Here is a 14,641-nt window from a genome sequence, read left to right as displayed (position 1 = left end):
TGTGCTGAATTACAGGGAGAGAGCAGAGTGATCTTAGTCCACTTGTGTGTGTGTGTGTGTGTGTGTGTGTGTGTGTGTGTGTGTGTGTGTGTGTGTGTGTGTGTGTGTGTGTGTGTGTGTGTGTGTGTGTGTGTGTGTGTGTGTGTGTGTGTGTGTGTGTGTACTGGATGCCTGTGCCCAGATTCACACGTCCACACTATCTCTCCCAGTACCTTTGATGACACGGCATGTGGAGCGAAATAGCAGCACTCCGTGTAATGGTCACAGACACGTAAAGACTGTGAACACCTCTATCAGCGGCAAAGCCTCGCTAAAATACCACCAGAGAAAGTCCATAACACGCATGCTGTGCTCACATAAGTGCACGCACGCTCTGATGACTCACTGCCTGAGATATTCACCCTCTCTTTATATTACACAAGTATGTATTTGCATCACCTGTACAATAACCAACATTAACAGAATGAATAATGCACATATTTCCCTTTGCTTTCATTTGAATTCAGGCCATTATTATTGAATTAGATCCATAAATGAGGCTCTAAAGTCAGAGTCTACTACATTTATCCAGTGCCAGCTGTAACACAGGAGGCTGCTGCTGTTTTGTTGGCAGTGATGGCCTTGTTTCACCTGCGTTCTGTCTGCAGCTTCCAGAGGATTACATAACACTATGGCATCATGAAAATGACAGCATGCAAAAAAAAAACAGACAGACCAAACAAGTTTTGATGTTGCTGTTGATGTTAAATAAATCTCTATTTGCCTTTGAGTCGGTGAAGTGGAAGAGAACGTTGAGCGAGCGGAAGAAGAACATTTAAAAGGTTGCTTTGTACCAGCGTTTAATTACAAGTGCTTGTGCAAATCAGCAAACCAGGAACGTGAAAGCCTTTTTTTTTGCTGTGCCTTGAAATGGGCCAACAAAACATATTACAGAATAACAAATGCAATATCATGAATGCCTAATTTCCTTTTCTTTACATTAGTGTATGTTCGAGTCGCGTGTGTGTCTTCATTGTTGCCTAACAGCACATTACAAATTTAGAAATTTTAATTTGGATGCCAATTAGCTTCTATTGGAGGGGGGAACAGCATGCGAGTGAGTTGTACTGTGCTATACTGATCCCATGTGTATGTGTGCATGCGGCCTTTGTAATAATTAGTCTATTAGCCTAGTTACTGTCGAGGGCCGACCTCCACTAACTGTTTAGGAGGAACATCTGGGAATTGCTATTCACACAAATATAGAAATTAGTTAATGAACACAGAGCAAACACACAGGACGGACAGAATCTCACCGGAGGCACTGCATAAACCAGAGGCTTTAGAAATGAAGCCTCTTTATTATTTAAAGTATTTCTAGTAGGTATTAAAGACACGATTGACATTTGATAATAACATTTTCTGTGGTTCATTCGACTCCTGTTTCTCATGCATTGTCATCATGTCTTGTCCCAGCTTCTCATTCAGCGAGAGAAGAATCTCGTTCTATTAGTGATGGTTAACTTCCTGTTGGTTGTGTTAATAAACACAGCACCGGCTCTGAGGGTAAAGCAGAGAGCTTGTAGCAACAGGCTTTCGACACAGCACGTTTGTTCTCACAGCTTTCTTCAGAGCAAGCTGCTTCACGACGCCTCCCTATAAACATTCATCAGAATCGCAGCCTGTCACGCTGTTGCCTTGAGTCGAAGCATATTTCATTAAATGTCCGGACAGGTCAGAGAAAGTTCAACAAATGTACAGAAAGATGTATTAAGACGATCCATTTTCCACAGTTTTCTGATATTTAGGCATAGTAGATAATTATAATTAACGAATGATAAGCTTGTGTCTGTGATTCCAGCGCCAACATAGAAAATTAGTTTGCTATGTCATGTTGCCTCAAGGCAACAGACAAGTCCAAAGGTCAGGTTGTGGTTATGTGTCCACGCAAGCGTTGTGAAACCCAAGCCCACACTGTTTGGATCGTTGTCACCGTGGTGGTTTAGGATAACATCGTGCACACACATATGCTCAATGTCAATTCCCAGCGGTGGCAGACACTATTAAAGCAGCCCGAGCGGCTCAATAGCTAAAGGGCCACCTGCTGTTGGTGAAGCCTGGGACCCAGACACTGACAGAGTGTGATAGATGGAAGGAGAGAGAGGAGGAGAGGGCCCATGACAGGGAGGCGCTCAATATGAGACCATGGCAGGGCCAAAGTAGCTCAATTCATGCTTTCTGGATGATTTTATATTTCATTTAATTCATGTTGTTGAAGTACACGCTTGACAATTGACCATAGACAATTAGTAGCAGACACGTCTTCAGCAAAATTGCTCTGAAAGTATTGTTTGCCGGGTTTGTTTTCTTTCAGGATTATAGATTTTTGCTCCTACATATATTCATTTCAGAGTATTTGTATTGAACAGCACCAAGATTCCTGCTTTTGTTTTCCTTGTTTTGCTTTCCTAATAATTTTTTCCTTCTATCTTTATTTCCAACTCTTTCTTGCTGCTTATTGTATTTAATACAACAGTCCGTCCCTCGTTTTCCTGCTGCAGTGTTACTCACTAGCAGAGTAATCTGTCTTATTCATCCAGTGATGGGTTCTCCTCTAATTGGAGCTTTTTCTCTCTCTCGCTCACACACACACTCGTCTTGTTAGTGGCTTAAACAGCTGTTCTGGCATATAGAGGTCAGTCAGCTGATAGCGAGTACCATGATTATGGATATTAGAGTTGCCATTTGAGCGGCGGGGACTGGTCCCTGTAGTTCACCACAACGTTTCTCCCCCGTTAACACTGGTTTGTCCGTCAGCCTCAACATCTGGGTAGAATAAAGGAAGTCAGATTTTTAACGATGACAGATGATCAAAACAGGAAGCGGACACCAGAAGACAGATTAGTTAAATCCAAATCGGTCCTGGAACGGATAACTCGTTTTCCAGCTTCTGCTCGGTCAGGGTTTGATTTGAAAACATCATTTCTTTCTGTGGCTTTTATATACAGCTTATAAATTATTGTTGCTAAATGCTGTGGCTGCCACACTCATGGTGCCAGCCACTCAATTATTTATATTCAGCTTAGCAAATGCAGATTAGTAAGTGTCAATTATTCAGTTTGTGTGTACTATAGTGGAATATTGTGAATTCCTCAAGGACAACCCCACAAGCCAATTTGTGGACGTGCATTACATCATCAAAGATGTTTGATGCGTAACAGTGTTCTTAAATTTCAGAGGGCATCTTTTTACTGCATCCCTTATAGTGTGACTCTCTCACCCCTCTGTGGTTGTGAGTTATGAAGGTGTGACACAGTTTGACTGCGGGCCTCGGTGGGAGCTGATCTAATGTGATCTGATGAGGTTGGTGTCTTCCCAGTTGTATATGGTTATGACTCTGAAGGCCTGTGGTACCAAACACTATCTCTGTTACCATCCCAGTGAGTTGAACCAGTCTTTATATGACTCCTGTTCTCATCCAGGCTATGCCCAAGGGCGAGTTGATGCGTTACGCTGAGCATTACCTGCTCTGCACGCATGTCAAATGCCCAGGGGTCAGATTCCACCCTGCAGCTTACATGCACTTTACATTAACGCCTGTCTCATCCCCGGATTTCTAGGTTTGACGGAGAAATGAAAAGGCATTGGCTTGATGTCGAGACGAGCTGGTTCTTGTGAATTTAGTGCTGCTGAGTTTAGGCCACCGCAGGGTGTGTGTGTGTGTGTGTGTGTGTGTGTGTGTGTGTGTGTGTGTGTGTGTGTGTGTGTGTGTGTGTGTGTGTGTGTGTGTGTGTGTGTGTGTGGCCATTCCCTACTTGAAAATAGATAAAGATGACTGATGGCATCCCGGTCATTTGCCGTGCGTTGACAATACAATAAATGGTTTTCTGATTTGAATTCTGAGAACGTCCTATAAAAACAATATTGCGCTTACAGCCATTGACCCGCTCTGCTGAATGGGTTTTTGACATCGCATCGTTGGTTAGCTGTTGACTGATTGAGTGGCGCATCAGCTGTGACGAGGCAGCCGGTCGCTGATGTGTCCTTCGCCTCATTTGACTCCCTCGTCAATCTCCCCTCCATCCAGCTGTAGAGGAGTGAGGTGGGACACGAGGGGACGAGAAAAATGGAGAGCGACTAGTGAATAAAGGAAGGAATAAATAATTAGCTGGTGTGTCATATGCAGCACTATTACTTTAACACGTGCACATTGTTGCTAACTTTGTTAGCACTGCATTAAATACAGTAAATGAAATGAAATGATTTCTTATTAATTCGGTCGTTAGCTGCATCCTGGCCAGTGGTACTGAACATAGTGCTAGCATTGTGCCGAGCTAATGAACGAACGTAAACCAGGCAAGGAGAAAAAGACAAAGCTAGCCTCGGGGAGGAGGAGGATAGATAAGAGAGGTTCACTGTGCCCTACAGGCTGTTGAGCAGGATGGGACTATCACTTTAATTTCCCTCTCTCTGTTCATTTGGAGTGTTGGAGTTTGGCTGCAGGTACAATCTCAGTTTAATTATAAGTGGAGAGGGCAGGAAAAGAGTAGGAGGAAGAGAGGAATAGAGATGAGGCAGAATTAGTTGATAATAGAAGTCTCAGCTGATTTAATAAATGATTACTTTCCAACTGCAGGTTGACTCAGAGGCCCCTGGCGTTACATAAGGAGTGGGGGTCCAGGCGACACGAAAGAAAAACAAAGTCAGGGTTGATCTGCTCCGTGTCTGCGCTGAGATTACTGAAACTCTGAGCTCTTCCTGCCTGACACTCATCTAACTGGAGAGCCATGCTGAAAAGGGAAAAAATACTATTGTTGTGCACTTAGTGTACATGTACTTTATGTATAATTTGAAACCGCTGCGCTGCCTCAGTAAATGGTCAAGTGCATCTTCATCTCTCTTCCCGAACATTAAGTCATCAAGTACTTTTTTTAAAAGCATGATTATATTCAGCGGCTGCAATCTTTCTATTGTCAAAGGAGGAGGAGTGCTGGGTGTAATGGCTGTCATTTGCTCACCTGGAACAGGGAGGAATTAAAAATACCATGCACCCTATCTTTTGTATTTATCCCCGCTGATATGATGTGCAGCCACAGTGAGGGACGCTGAGGCGTAATGGCTGCAGCCTCTATGGCCAAGCCAATGAAACAGATAACATGAAATGAATGTTATACCGAGATGGGAGATACAAGAGGTGTACTGGGTCGTTTAGCCCCCAAATCCCTCCATTTTTTTGGGGGGGGGGCACAGAAGCATTGCTTGCTTGAGTGTGTGTGAGTCGGATAGATAACTAAGGTCTGGAGAGATGATGAATGTACGATCTTACACACCTCAGAGCGTCTGAGTGACGGAGAAAGACAGACGGACGGGGGAGAATGAATGATATCAGGGCGCACACTCTGGAACAGAGGGCTCACGCTGGCACCCATTGCCTCCGCTGGGCTCCCAATGTGTGCGTGTGCGCGTTCGTTTTATCTCCTGAGGTAAAGCCATTTCCCCCACATGTAGGCATCTGAGGCCTCGATAGGCATCACCAGGTCTCCTCCATTCTAGTCTGAATCTGTGTGTGTGTATCAGGATATCTGCTACCGATGAAGTGTTAAATTATAAGGCGTCCAGATATGGTGGCATTGTTTGCTGGAGTTCTGTCTGGGTGCTGGGGTTTTATAGCAAACCACGAGGCGACAAACCGCCCGACGCGGGGACATGGCTGCAAAGATTAGCGAAATGCTTTGGCAGCTGAAATCTGTCCATAGGCTAACAAAGGTCTTTCTGGTCGGTGACTAACAGGTTATTGGGCTGGCGGGGTCTGAGGCAGTGGTGAGCACTGGGAGGAGGAAGAGGAGGAGGGTGCTGGCGAAGAGTGACAGGAAGGGAGGAAATTTCTCATGCGAGATGCGGCGAGGATCATGTGCTCACACAGTCGCAGCGCTATCGCTCAGATTCTATCTCAAACTCATTCCCTTTATCTGGCTAATGCAAATACGCCTCTACACAGTAGTGAGGACAAAAACATACCTGCATCCGCTCTTAACACACAGCTATTGCCTCAAATTGTTTCTAATCTGCAGCGGCATTCTAACAAGGATTCCTCTTGACTTTGGCAAAGAGATGCACCCCCACTCAACTGAGTGGTGCCGCGTTTGTGCCTTTGCATACGTGCACATGTCTGCCTCAACATGCTATTTATAGCACTGACAGATACACACATGAAAGTTTTTGAAGTATCTCCACAGAGCTACTGTGTCAACGTTTGACTTCAGTGACAGTGTGCGTCTGTAGAGAAATGTGACTTTTTGCAAAATTGTAGTTTTGACTTGATGGGTTTTTATTTAAGGGAGAGAAGGAGAGAGAGAGAGAGAGAGAGAGAGAGAGAGAGAGAGAGAGAGAGACGCAGTTAAGCAGAGATGTACTGTGATATTCTCAAATTGAACAGAGAGAAGTGCCGTCAGTGCCAGGCTGTGCTGTAGAGATACCACTACTCAAAGGCATTTCTGATCTCCGGTTACATTCACTCTGCCCTACATTGGATGGTTTAATTATGCTCTTTTCACACTTTTAAATATAGAATTTAGTCAGTAAAATGTTAGAAGAAAGAAATATTGCATCACTTATATCCTGAGGTATAGAGTGACCACTATGCAAAAAGATGGAAATAATAGGTTGCTCACCACCTGTTGAAGGTGAAGTTGCTAAATTGTGCGTTTTATTCCTAAATTGTCATCATCATATATTACATATAAGTCTGTTTGCTGGATTCTTTACTTTACTTTTTTTGTTCTGCTTGGGGAAATGGTGGGTCACAGAAGGAAAACAAAACATTTGTTTAACCTTAGCTCCATCTGAAAGAGAAGGTGATGTGCACACGCACGCAAACACACACACGCACACGCGCACACGCACACATGCAGCTTTAGTCTCATCGTGAAGCCGTATCAGCTCCAAGCCGATCGCTTCGTCTCCGTTTCCTCGCTGTCATCGCCGAGCGGCGTGAGTGACAGCGGTCATCCGACGACGACGGCTCATAAATCAAAAGTGCCAGCGACATCTGTTATTGCGCCACTCTGTTGCCATGGAGACGGGAGGAGGGGACGGCCGGACCTACCCCGGCCTCCCCTTTGTGCTCGCTCGCTCAAGTCACACGTCAATCAGTGCCAGTCAACGCCAGTTTGAATTGGCAGGACCATATATCATAATAGACGGACAAAACACTGTGCTGTATGTTAATGTGAAGGGGATATGTGGCGTCTTAACTCCATCAGTAAATGTAAAAGGCCTGAACTTGAAGTATCTTTCCACTGTTATTTCTCCACAGCTGTCCAGGGTCCCAGTGGAAGCCTGCGGTCAGTATTCAACCTGCAGCGAATGTCTGGGCTCAGGAGACCCACACTGTGGCTGGTGTGTCCTGCACAACATGTAAGTGTCCCCGTCGTGGACTCCGCTCACACGCATTCACTGGGCTTCCAGCACAAGGCTGTGCTCGGGCTGCTCTTGTCTCCTCCCTCGGTAGCGCCTGCTCACATGCCCAGCACTCCATCCCCTGCAGCCCTGGAGCTTCCTGTGCCTCTTCCAGCCGACTCAGGCCAGGTCTCAGGTTGCCTTCCCGGGGCTTGGTATTGTGCCAGTGCCCCCTTAGATCTATTACCGACCCTAACCACTGGCATTGTTTACCGGCCCTGAAACCAGAGCCTGGTGAGAGCACAGACTGGCGGGCACTGCAAAGGCTGTGATGGGCACCGCTCCAAACTTAGCGATAGCGTCTCTTATTGTAGGAAAATGAAGGGGAGCTCAAAGATTAACCACAATTGACTCACTCTCAGCCTTTACTTACTTGTTCTTGTTCTGCATTTCTCTTGCTTCACCTATAACCTTATCTGACTCTATATCATTCTTTTAGCACACACACACACACACACACACACACACACACACACACACACACACACACACACACAGAAACTTGTCCCTTAAGATTGAAGTGGGAGATGGTGCTTGCTGGGGGCAGGGAGATTTTGCACTTCACTGTAAATTGAAAATTGGTTTCTTGTGTTGGTGCCTGCCCTTGGGTAGAGCGCAAGTGTGTGTGTGTGTGTGTGTGTGTGTGTGTGTGTGTGTGTGTGTGTGTGTGTGTGTGTGTGTGTGTGTGTGTGTGTGTGTGTGTGTGTGTGTGTGTGTGTGTGTGTGAGAGAGAGAGTAAGTACATTTAGCACCTTGGCACTGAGGGGACAAGGTGAGGGCAGTGGAGCAATGTGACTGTGAGGAGGAAACTCACTGAAACCCAGGGAAATGCAGATGCACAGCAAAGGAGAAGATGGAGGACAGAGACTAGTCATTTGTGATTAGGACTGAAAGATGTGACATCAAAGTGACCAGCTCGGATACACTGTTGAACTAAGGCCTGAATTAATGCAGATGTTAAAATGCTTCACATCTCCAGGGTATATTGTGCATTAGACGACAAAGTAGACACTTTGATGTGATATAGGTCACAAAGAGGTTAAGGCAGAAGTCAAGCACAGAAATAATACTTATAATTCATAATAAGTATTTAGTCCAGAAATGAAATTAAACATTAATGAAGTCTGTAGTTTTTTTAACAGATTAATTAGTCTACTTGTTGAGGCCTACCAGTGTCTGTCATGTTACTTTAAATGTGCCTGACTCAGATCTTAAGTTTGAATGTGCTGCTGGCTCTCCATCCACCGTCCGAATATTTAGCACGTGTGTGTTTTTTGGCTTTGATAACCCAGAAATGCAAAAGCCTCTTGTGCATTTTGCTTCTGCCTGGAGGAACAACAGATAACAATATTGTGACTTATCTTTATGAAAACATAGAGCGAAAAGCACCTCACGCAGCCTCTCAGACCCACACGTGGTGGAGGATAACAGGCAGTTGCCATTCTGGAAGTGTGCACCCAAATAGTTTGCTGTTCCCAATCAACCCTGAAATCACCTTACTGGTCCGAGACCAAACAAAATTGCCGTCTCTGTTTCTCTCACTCTCTTTGCTCTCGCCCTCTCTCTCTGCATTGCCTTTATTTACTCTATAGATCGGTGAGAGGAGCTCCTAGAGAAAACACCAGGGGAAGAGGAGAAATGCAATCAATAGTACAGGGGAGGGAATCAACAGGAGTGGAAGGTGTGTGTGTGTGTGTGTGTGTGTGTGTGTGTGTGTGTGTGTGTGTGTGTGTGTGTGTGTGTGTGTGTGTGCGTGTGTGTGTGTGTGTGTGTGTGTGTGTGTGTGTGTGTGTGTGTGTGTGTGTGTGTGTGTGTGTTTACTGTCCTTGATGCTCTCCATTTACTTACTACATTAGGTGTATAGGGTGTGTGTGGGCATATTTATCCAGTCAGCGTTATATTTATCCAGTGTCCTCAATGCCTTAAGTTTTTGAGCGCAGTAGGAAACCTTGCATCCTATTTTCCCTTCACCCGCAGTGAGCCCTTCTCAACCAAGCCGGAAACCTCCCCTGTCAACCACACTGTCTCAGCCCATCAAACTAAAGCTTATCCCCTCTGCTTCTGAAATGCACAACTTATGCTAATGCTCATAGAACTCGCCAGGTGAAATATCATATCAGCCCTTCCTTCTCATCACGCCTTTCTTCCCAGTCTCATCCCACTGACAGTGGACGTCATATTGTCAATCAGCGAAGAGCCAGAAGAAGATTATCTATTAGGGAATATGAATGGCTCATAGTACAGAATCTACAGAGGTAGTGGCCATAGATGAATACCTGCTAATAATATACAGTATATATTCATTATTTTTAGGTATCCAAATATTTATGAGGAAATATATAAATGAACAAGTTTGAATTAATTTTCAAAACCAGACTTATTAGCTGTTTGTTTCAGTTTGAAGAAATCTCTGTGCTTTTGCAGTGAAACACTGCCAGGCGTGCTGATGCTACGTTATGGATATGATACCTCTCCTAATGCCAGTCTGTCAGCTGTCAGTTTTGTAAGTGGTTAACTAGGCTGTCAAGGCGCCTGTCATGCGTGACAGCCAGACAGATTGGAAACCATATTTGGAGAAGTAGCATTGTCAAAATGAATGTCATCATATTTGGCACGGATGTTGAGAATATCTCACATTACTCTGTAATATCAGTGTCAGTCTCCAAGTAGCGGTGCTAATGTTGCACATTAATATCACATTAATAATTGGCTTGACATATCTCAATCTCTGCCTTCGACAGCGGTAATATGTACGCACACACGTTTTTTTTCACTTTCATGTTCCTCTTTCCCCTCAGACCCTGCTCCCCTCTGCCGTTGACGTCGCTCTCCATCTCCAGCAGCTTATCATACATTACATTTGCGCGCCTGCTCACAGTTTGCGTTTATTTATTTGCATTTTGGTGTCAGTTCCAGTGCATGTTTTGTGTGATTGTACAGTGCGTTGAGGGGTGATGTGGAAGTGATGGCACCCAGTGCGCTTCGTATTCCGAGGCATTTATGTCTGTAAACACACACTCTCCCGCTCCTCCAACTCCTCTCTCTGCCTCCACACACTCATAAACATCGATCCTTCGTCCCTGAAGTGGAAACGGGGGCCGCAAAGTCATCTGTGCCAGTGGCCACAGGCAAATGCCTTCTTCTAGTTCATTAGAGAAGGTCGGTCTATACAATCGATAGGCAACCAGAGGTAAACTGCCATGTGCACGGCGGCCCCTATGAACCGGTGCACTGCCATGTTATTATCATGACTGCCGACACGCACCCGTCACGCACAGTTGAGACCTAACCGGTTAAATGAGCGTAATAGATGCCAACGCTTTTTTGAACTTGTACCTTGATAAACCGTTGTCAAACACATGTACAAGCTCATTATGATCATACAAAAAAGTTCAAGAAGTTACAAGTAAACACACAGCGTGGCTGATGAAACTTGCAAGTCACGCTGCAACGCTTTTGTCTTCTAAATCCTTTGTGTTCCTAAGACATCTTTGGTGCTGTCAAATGAATAACCTTTTCAGAGGGAAAAGCTAATTGGCAGCACTGAATGTTTTTTTTTCCCCTTTTCTCGCTCTTCTCTCGCTCATATTAATTCTGCACGGCTGCAACCTGTCGCTATGTTCACAGTCATCCGTTACCTCAGCGTGCTCATTATTGTGGTATGCCACACTAATGCTAATTAAACTGCAGTGCCACAATTAGCATGCTACCAGGACTTCATTGTGTTGGGTTGCCGCAGTCGCCGGCCTTCCCCTGGAGATAACCATAAGTGCTTGGTAACATATTGTTGGCAGGGACGGCCATTGTTCACACTGGAATAAACTAGTTCCCCTATTATGGGGAGAGAGATTTAACAGGCTGGACACCTTTATGAAGACAGAATAAGTAGGAATAGACTGATATTTTGTTTGCACTAACTTCAAACTGCCTCATTTTCAGGGTCTGCATATATCTAGAAACTCCCCAATGCATAAACTTTTGTACAGGGCTTGGAAGAGTTTTAACAAAAGCTATTGTTAGATTTATTCAGTGTTTCTTCTTTCATCTTTGCATCAGTGACACTTGCCCTGGTGTTTGTTCTTGGGGACAATGGCCATCTCCTGAGCACCCGCCACCCCCCACCGCCACCCTCTACCTCTTACTGAATGCTAAGGGAAGTTGAGGGAAGGGAACAAGACCAAGAAGTGACAGGGGCATCAGGATGGAACGGAGTACTGCACCTCCCGGTTCCCTCTCTGTCTCTCTGTCACCATCATAGTGTGAAGACACACAGACACACAAACTGAGCTACCCGAGCCTGGCACACGAGCACAAAGACAACAGCTGGATGTCCACTTTTAAGTCAGGACCATTGCTCACTGTCACCTGTTGTCACCCCTCCACCCACACGCACGCACACACACACACACATACGCACACACACACGCACACACACACACACACACACACACACACATACGCACACACACACACGCACGCACACACACACACACACACACACACACACACACACACGCACACACACACAGTAGTGGAAGGTGTTTTGCCTTTGTCCAGCAGAGCATGAACCAGACACAGGGACTGGCACAAGACAGAGGATGAATGAGAGTTGTGGTGGCGCTAAAAGAAAGTGAAGATATATGGTGATGTATTCCAGACAATGAGACGGGTGAGAGGGACAAGAGAGAGAAAAGGAGAGAGAAGATGAGAGAATTGAAGAAATCAGATCTTAAAGTAGATGATTTAGTTGTGTGTGGCAAACTCTCACTCTCACACACACACACACACGGTTCACATGGACTTTGGCAGAGATCACCTCTACTTAAACATGTCACCTCATACTGTGGTTGCTATGACAACAGCAGCATCGTAGAAACCAAATAAGCATGTTATACATTCAGCAGTCGTCCGTCCTCCACATTCTATTGGTGATAGAATATAATAAAAGCACATTTAGCTGGATGCTTAACCATCTGCCACTACAGTAATCCTCTATATTAAAACTGAATGAACCCAATATTCTGGTAAAATTCATACAGACTAATTTTGTATCTGCTTGCCTGTCACCCTCTGTAACCTTCTTAATTCTCATCTAAGCAGCACGTGAGCACACGTCTGAGCCGGGCAGATAAAGCCGCGTAACGTGGAGAAGCTGGCCTCATGGCGTCACATACGCCAGATAGAGCACCTAATAAGGCCACCTCGCCACTAAAGCAGGGGTTTGTGTGTTTGTGTGTGTGTGTAAATGAGAGAGATGAAGGAAGTTGGTGGCACATCTTTTGACAGCTGATTAAATTGCATGGCTGTGTGAAGCACCGAAACTCAGGAGAAAGAAAAGCAGCTGCTGCTTATTTGCCCACAGGGCGGCATTAATGCTGCTGACGACCATCTATCCCAGCATGTTCATGTGTGATAGAGAAATAAAGAATTCATGCAGGCTGTTCCAAATATTAAACGCTAGTAGCCCTCATTTTAGGTTTAATGTTTTATTTATTTGTTTTTAGTGCTGATTTTATCTGCGGTGAGGTCCAGTGTGTGTAGGTGCAGCCTCTCAGCAGCAGTGCTACTGTGTAATTTTCTGCTCGACCGGTGTTCTTGCATTCGTAGAACCTAAATATGATGACGGGGGGCAGGTGAGCTGCAATCTCTGTGTCTTTGGATATGGGTTTAAATAAGAGACACAGAGTGTGTGTGTGTGTGTGTGTGTGTGTGTGTGTGTGTGTGTGTGTGTGTGTGTGTGTGTGTGTGTGTGTGTGTGTGTGTGTGTGTCCACAAGCGGGAGTAACAGGGTCATGGCCACTGGGCCAGGTAATGACTCTCCATGCGGATTTCTGCTCCGTGGACCAGCAGTCTTAATGATAGCACAGGGATGCACGCTGACTGCTGCCCTGTGTGTGTGTGTGTGTGTGTGTGTGCGTGTGTGTGTGTGTGTGTGTGTGTGTGTGTGTGTGTGTGTGTGTGTGTGTGTGTGTGTGTGTGTGTGGTCACTTGTACGCATGACAGGCTGGTTGTTGATGTGTCATTTGGCTGAACCTCTACACTCGCCCGTTAAATGGTGATTGGGTTTGTGGTTTATTGTCTCACCACAGTTTTGGGTTCATGATCACAAAACTAGTAATGCTTCTGATTTGCTATGTAAGAGTTTACAAACATAAGTTATTGATCCCTTTGCGCCTGATGCTCGTGTGTCTACATGTGTTCACCCACGTGCTGAGGACGGCTGGACCCCAGCTTTCTGTGAATTTAATAGCTTTCATTTCCCAGGCTGCTTAACTTTCCCCAAGCCCCACATTAGATATGCATTACACCTGAAGTCTCACATGGCCACATGCATCTGCACCTTCTCCTTAGAGTATGCTCCCCTGAGCCCTGCAACTGTGCCCCACTGATACTTGACTAGCTTGAACCACAAGGGATCAAGCCTTGAGTTATTTTCTGCCCCAGTGCCTTGGAAATGTCAGAGTATTGTGTGTTTGATCCTGACTAAGGACTGTGTGGTGTTTTGATTTATTTATGGGCTCTTCTGTATTGGCATGTTTATATTTATATGTTCCTTTACTTACATCTGCTGTTATTCTGTTTTTGGAGTTGTTTGCTGTGGACCAGCATGAGCTATTTGTTCTAATTATACTGGTGCACAGTTCAAAACACAAACTATGATTAAACCCTTGTGATTGAATGAGTGTTGCTGTTTTGGGTTGAAGGTGTATGCGAGCAGGTCTGGTGAACATACCGGGCATCATCAGCATTCTGAGACACTATTTAGACACAGAGCATCAAAAATTAAAGTCGAAAATACGTGTGATTGAATATTTGATGTAAAGGCTCTGAATGGTTGTTACAGTCTCATCAGCAACAATTGCAGAGGCTAGAAATCCTGCGTGCCCTCTCATCAGTCTTACTCTAATTGTATCACCTTATCAAAGGCTGGAAGAAACAAGGGTGCAGATTAGTTTCTATTCAGGGCCAATCTAATCCTTTCAGCTCCTTCTCTCATAATGTGTCTTTGCTAGTGAAATCGCCTCTCCACAACAGCACTGTTTACTCACTAAATGAATAGATGTTGGACATCTAATGCGTGGCAGAAACGATAGCCCCAGTCAGGCTCTTTATGGCAGCGTTTGAAATCTAAATCGCTTTGATTTCTGTGCTTCTGGTCTAGTCTTTGATTACAAAGTTTACAGAGGGTGGGATTGTTTCATAT

General features: G+C 45.0%; 1 protein-coding gene across 3 annotated transcripts in view; it reads left to right on the top strand.

The window, feature by feature from the left end:
- The window catches only part of plxna4 (plexin A4), a 153,087-nt gene that overhangs the window by 92,608 nt on the left and 45,838 nt on the right, over nt 1-14,641 (top strand). For all 3 annotated transcript variants that reach the window (XR_008695782.1, XM_029163423.3, XM_029163422.3), the window contains one exon: nt 7,295-7,395. Coding sequence is in view for 2 of the 3 variants with exons in the window: in XM_029163423.3 (XP_029019256.1) it covers nt 7,295-7,395 (101 nt within the window). In the remaining variant the exon portion in view is untranslated. The remainder of the gene's footprint in view (nt 1-7,294; nt 7,396-14,641) is intronic.

The sequence above is a fragment of the Betta splendens genome, chromosome 9 (genome assembly GCF_900634795.4).
Source record: "Betta splendens chromosome 9, fBetSpl5.4, whole genome shotgun sequence".
Lineage (NCBI taxonomy): Eukaryota > Metazoa > Chordata > Actinopteri > Anabantiformes > Osphronemidae > Betta > Betta splendens.
The sequence above is the reverse complement of the archived record's forward strand: the minus strand, read 5'-3'. Positions and strand labels throughout refer to the sequence as shown.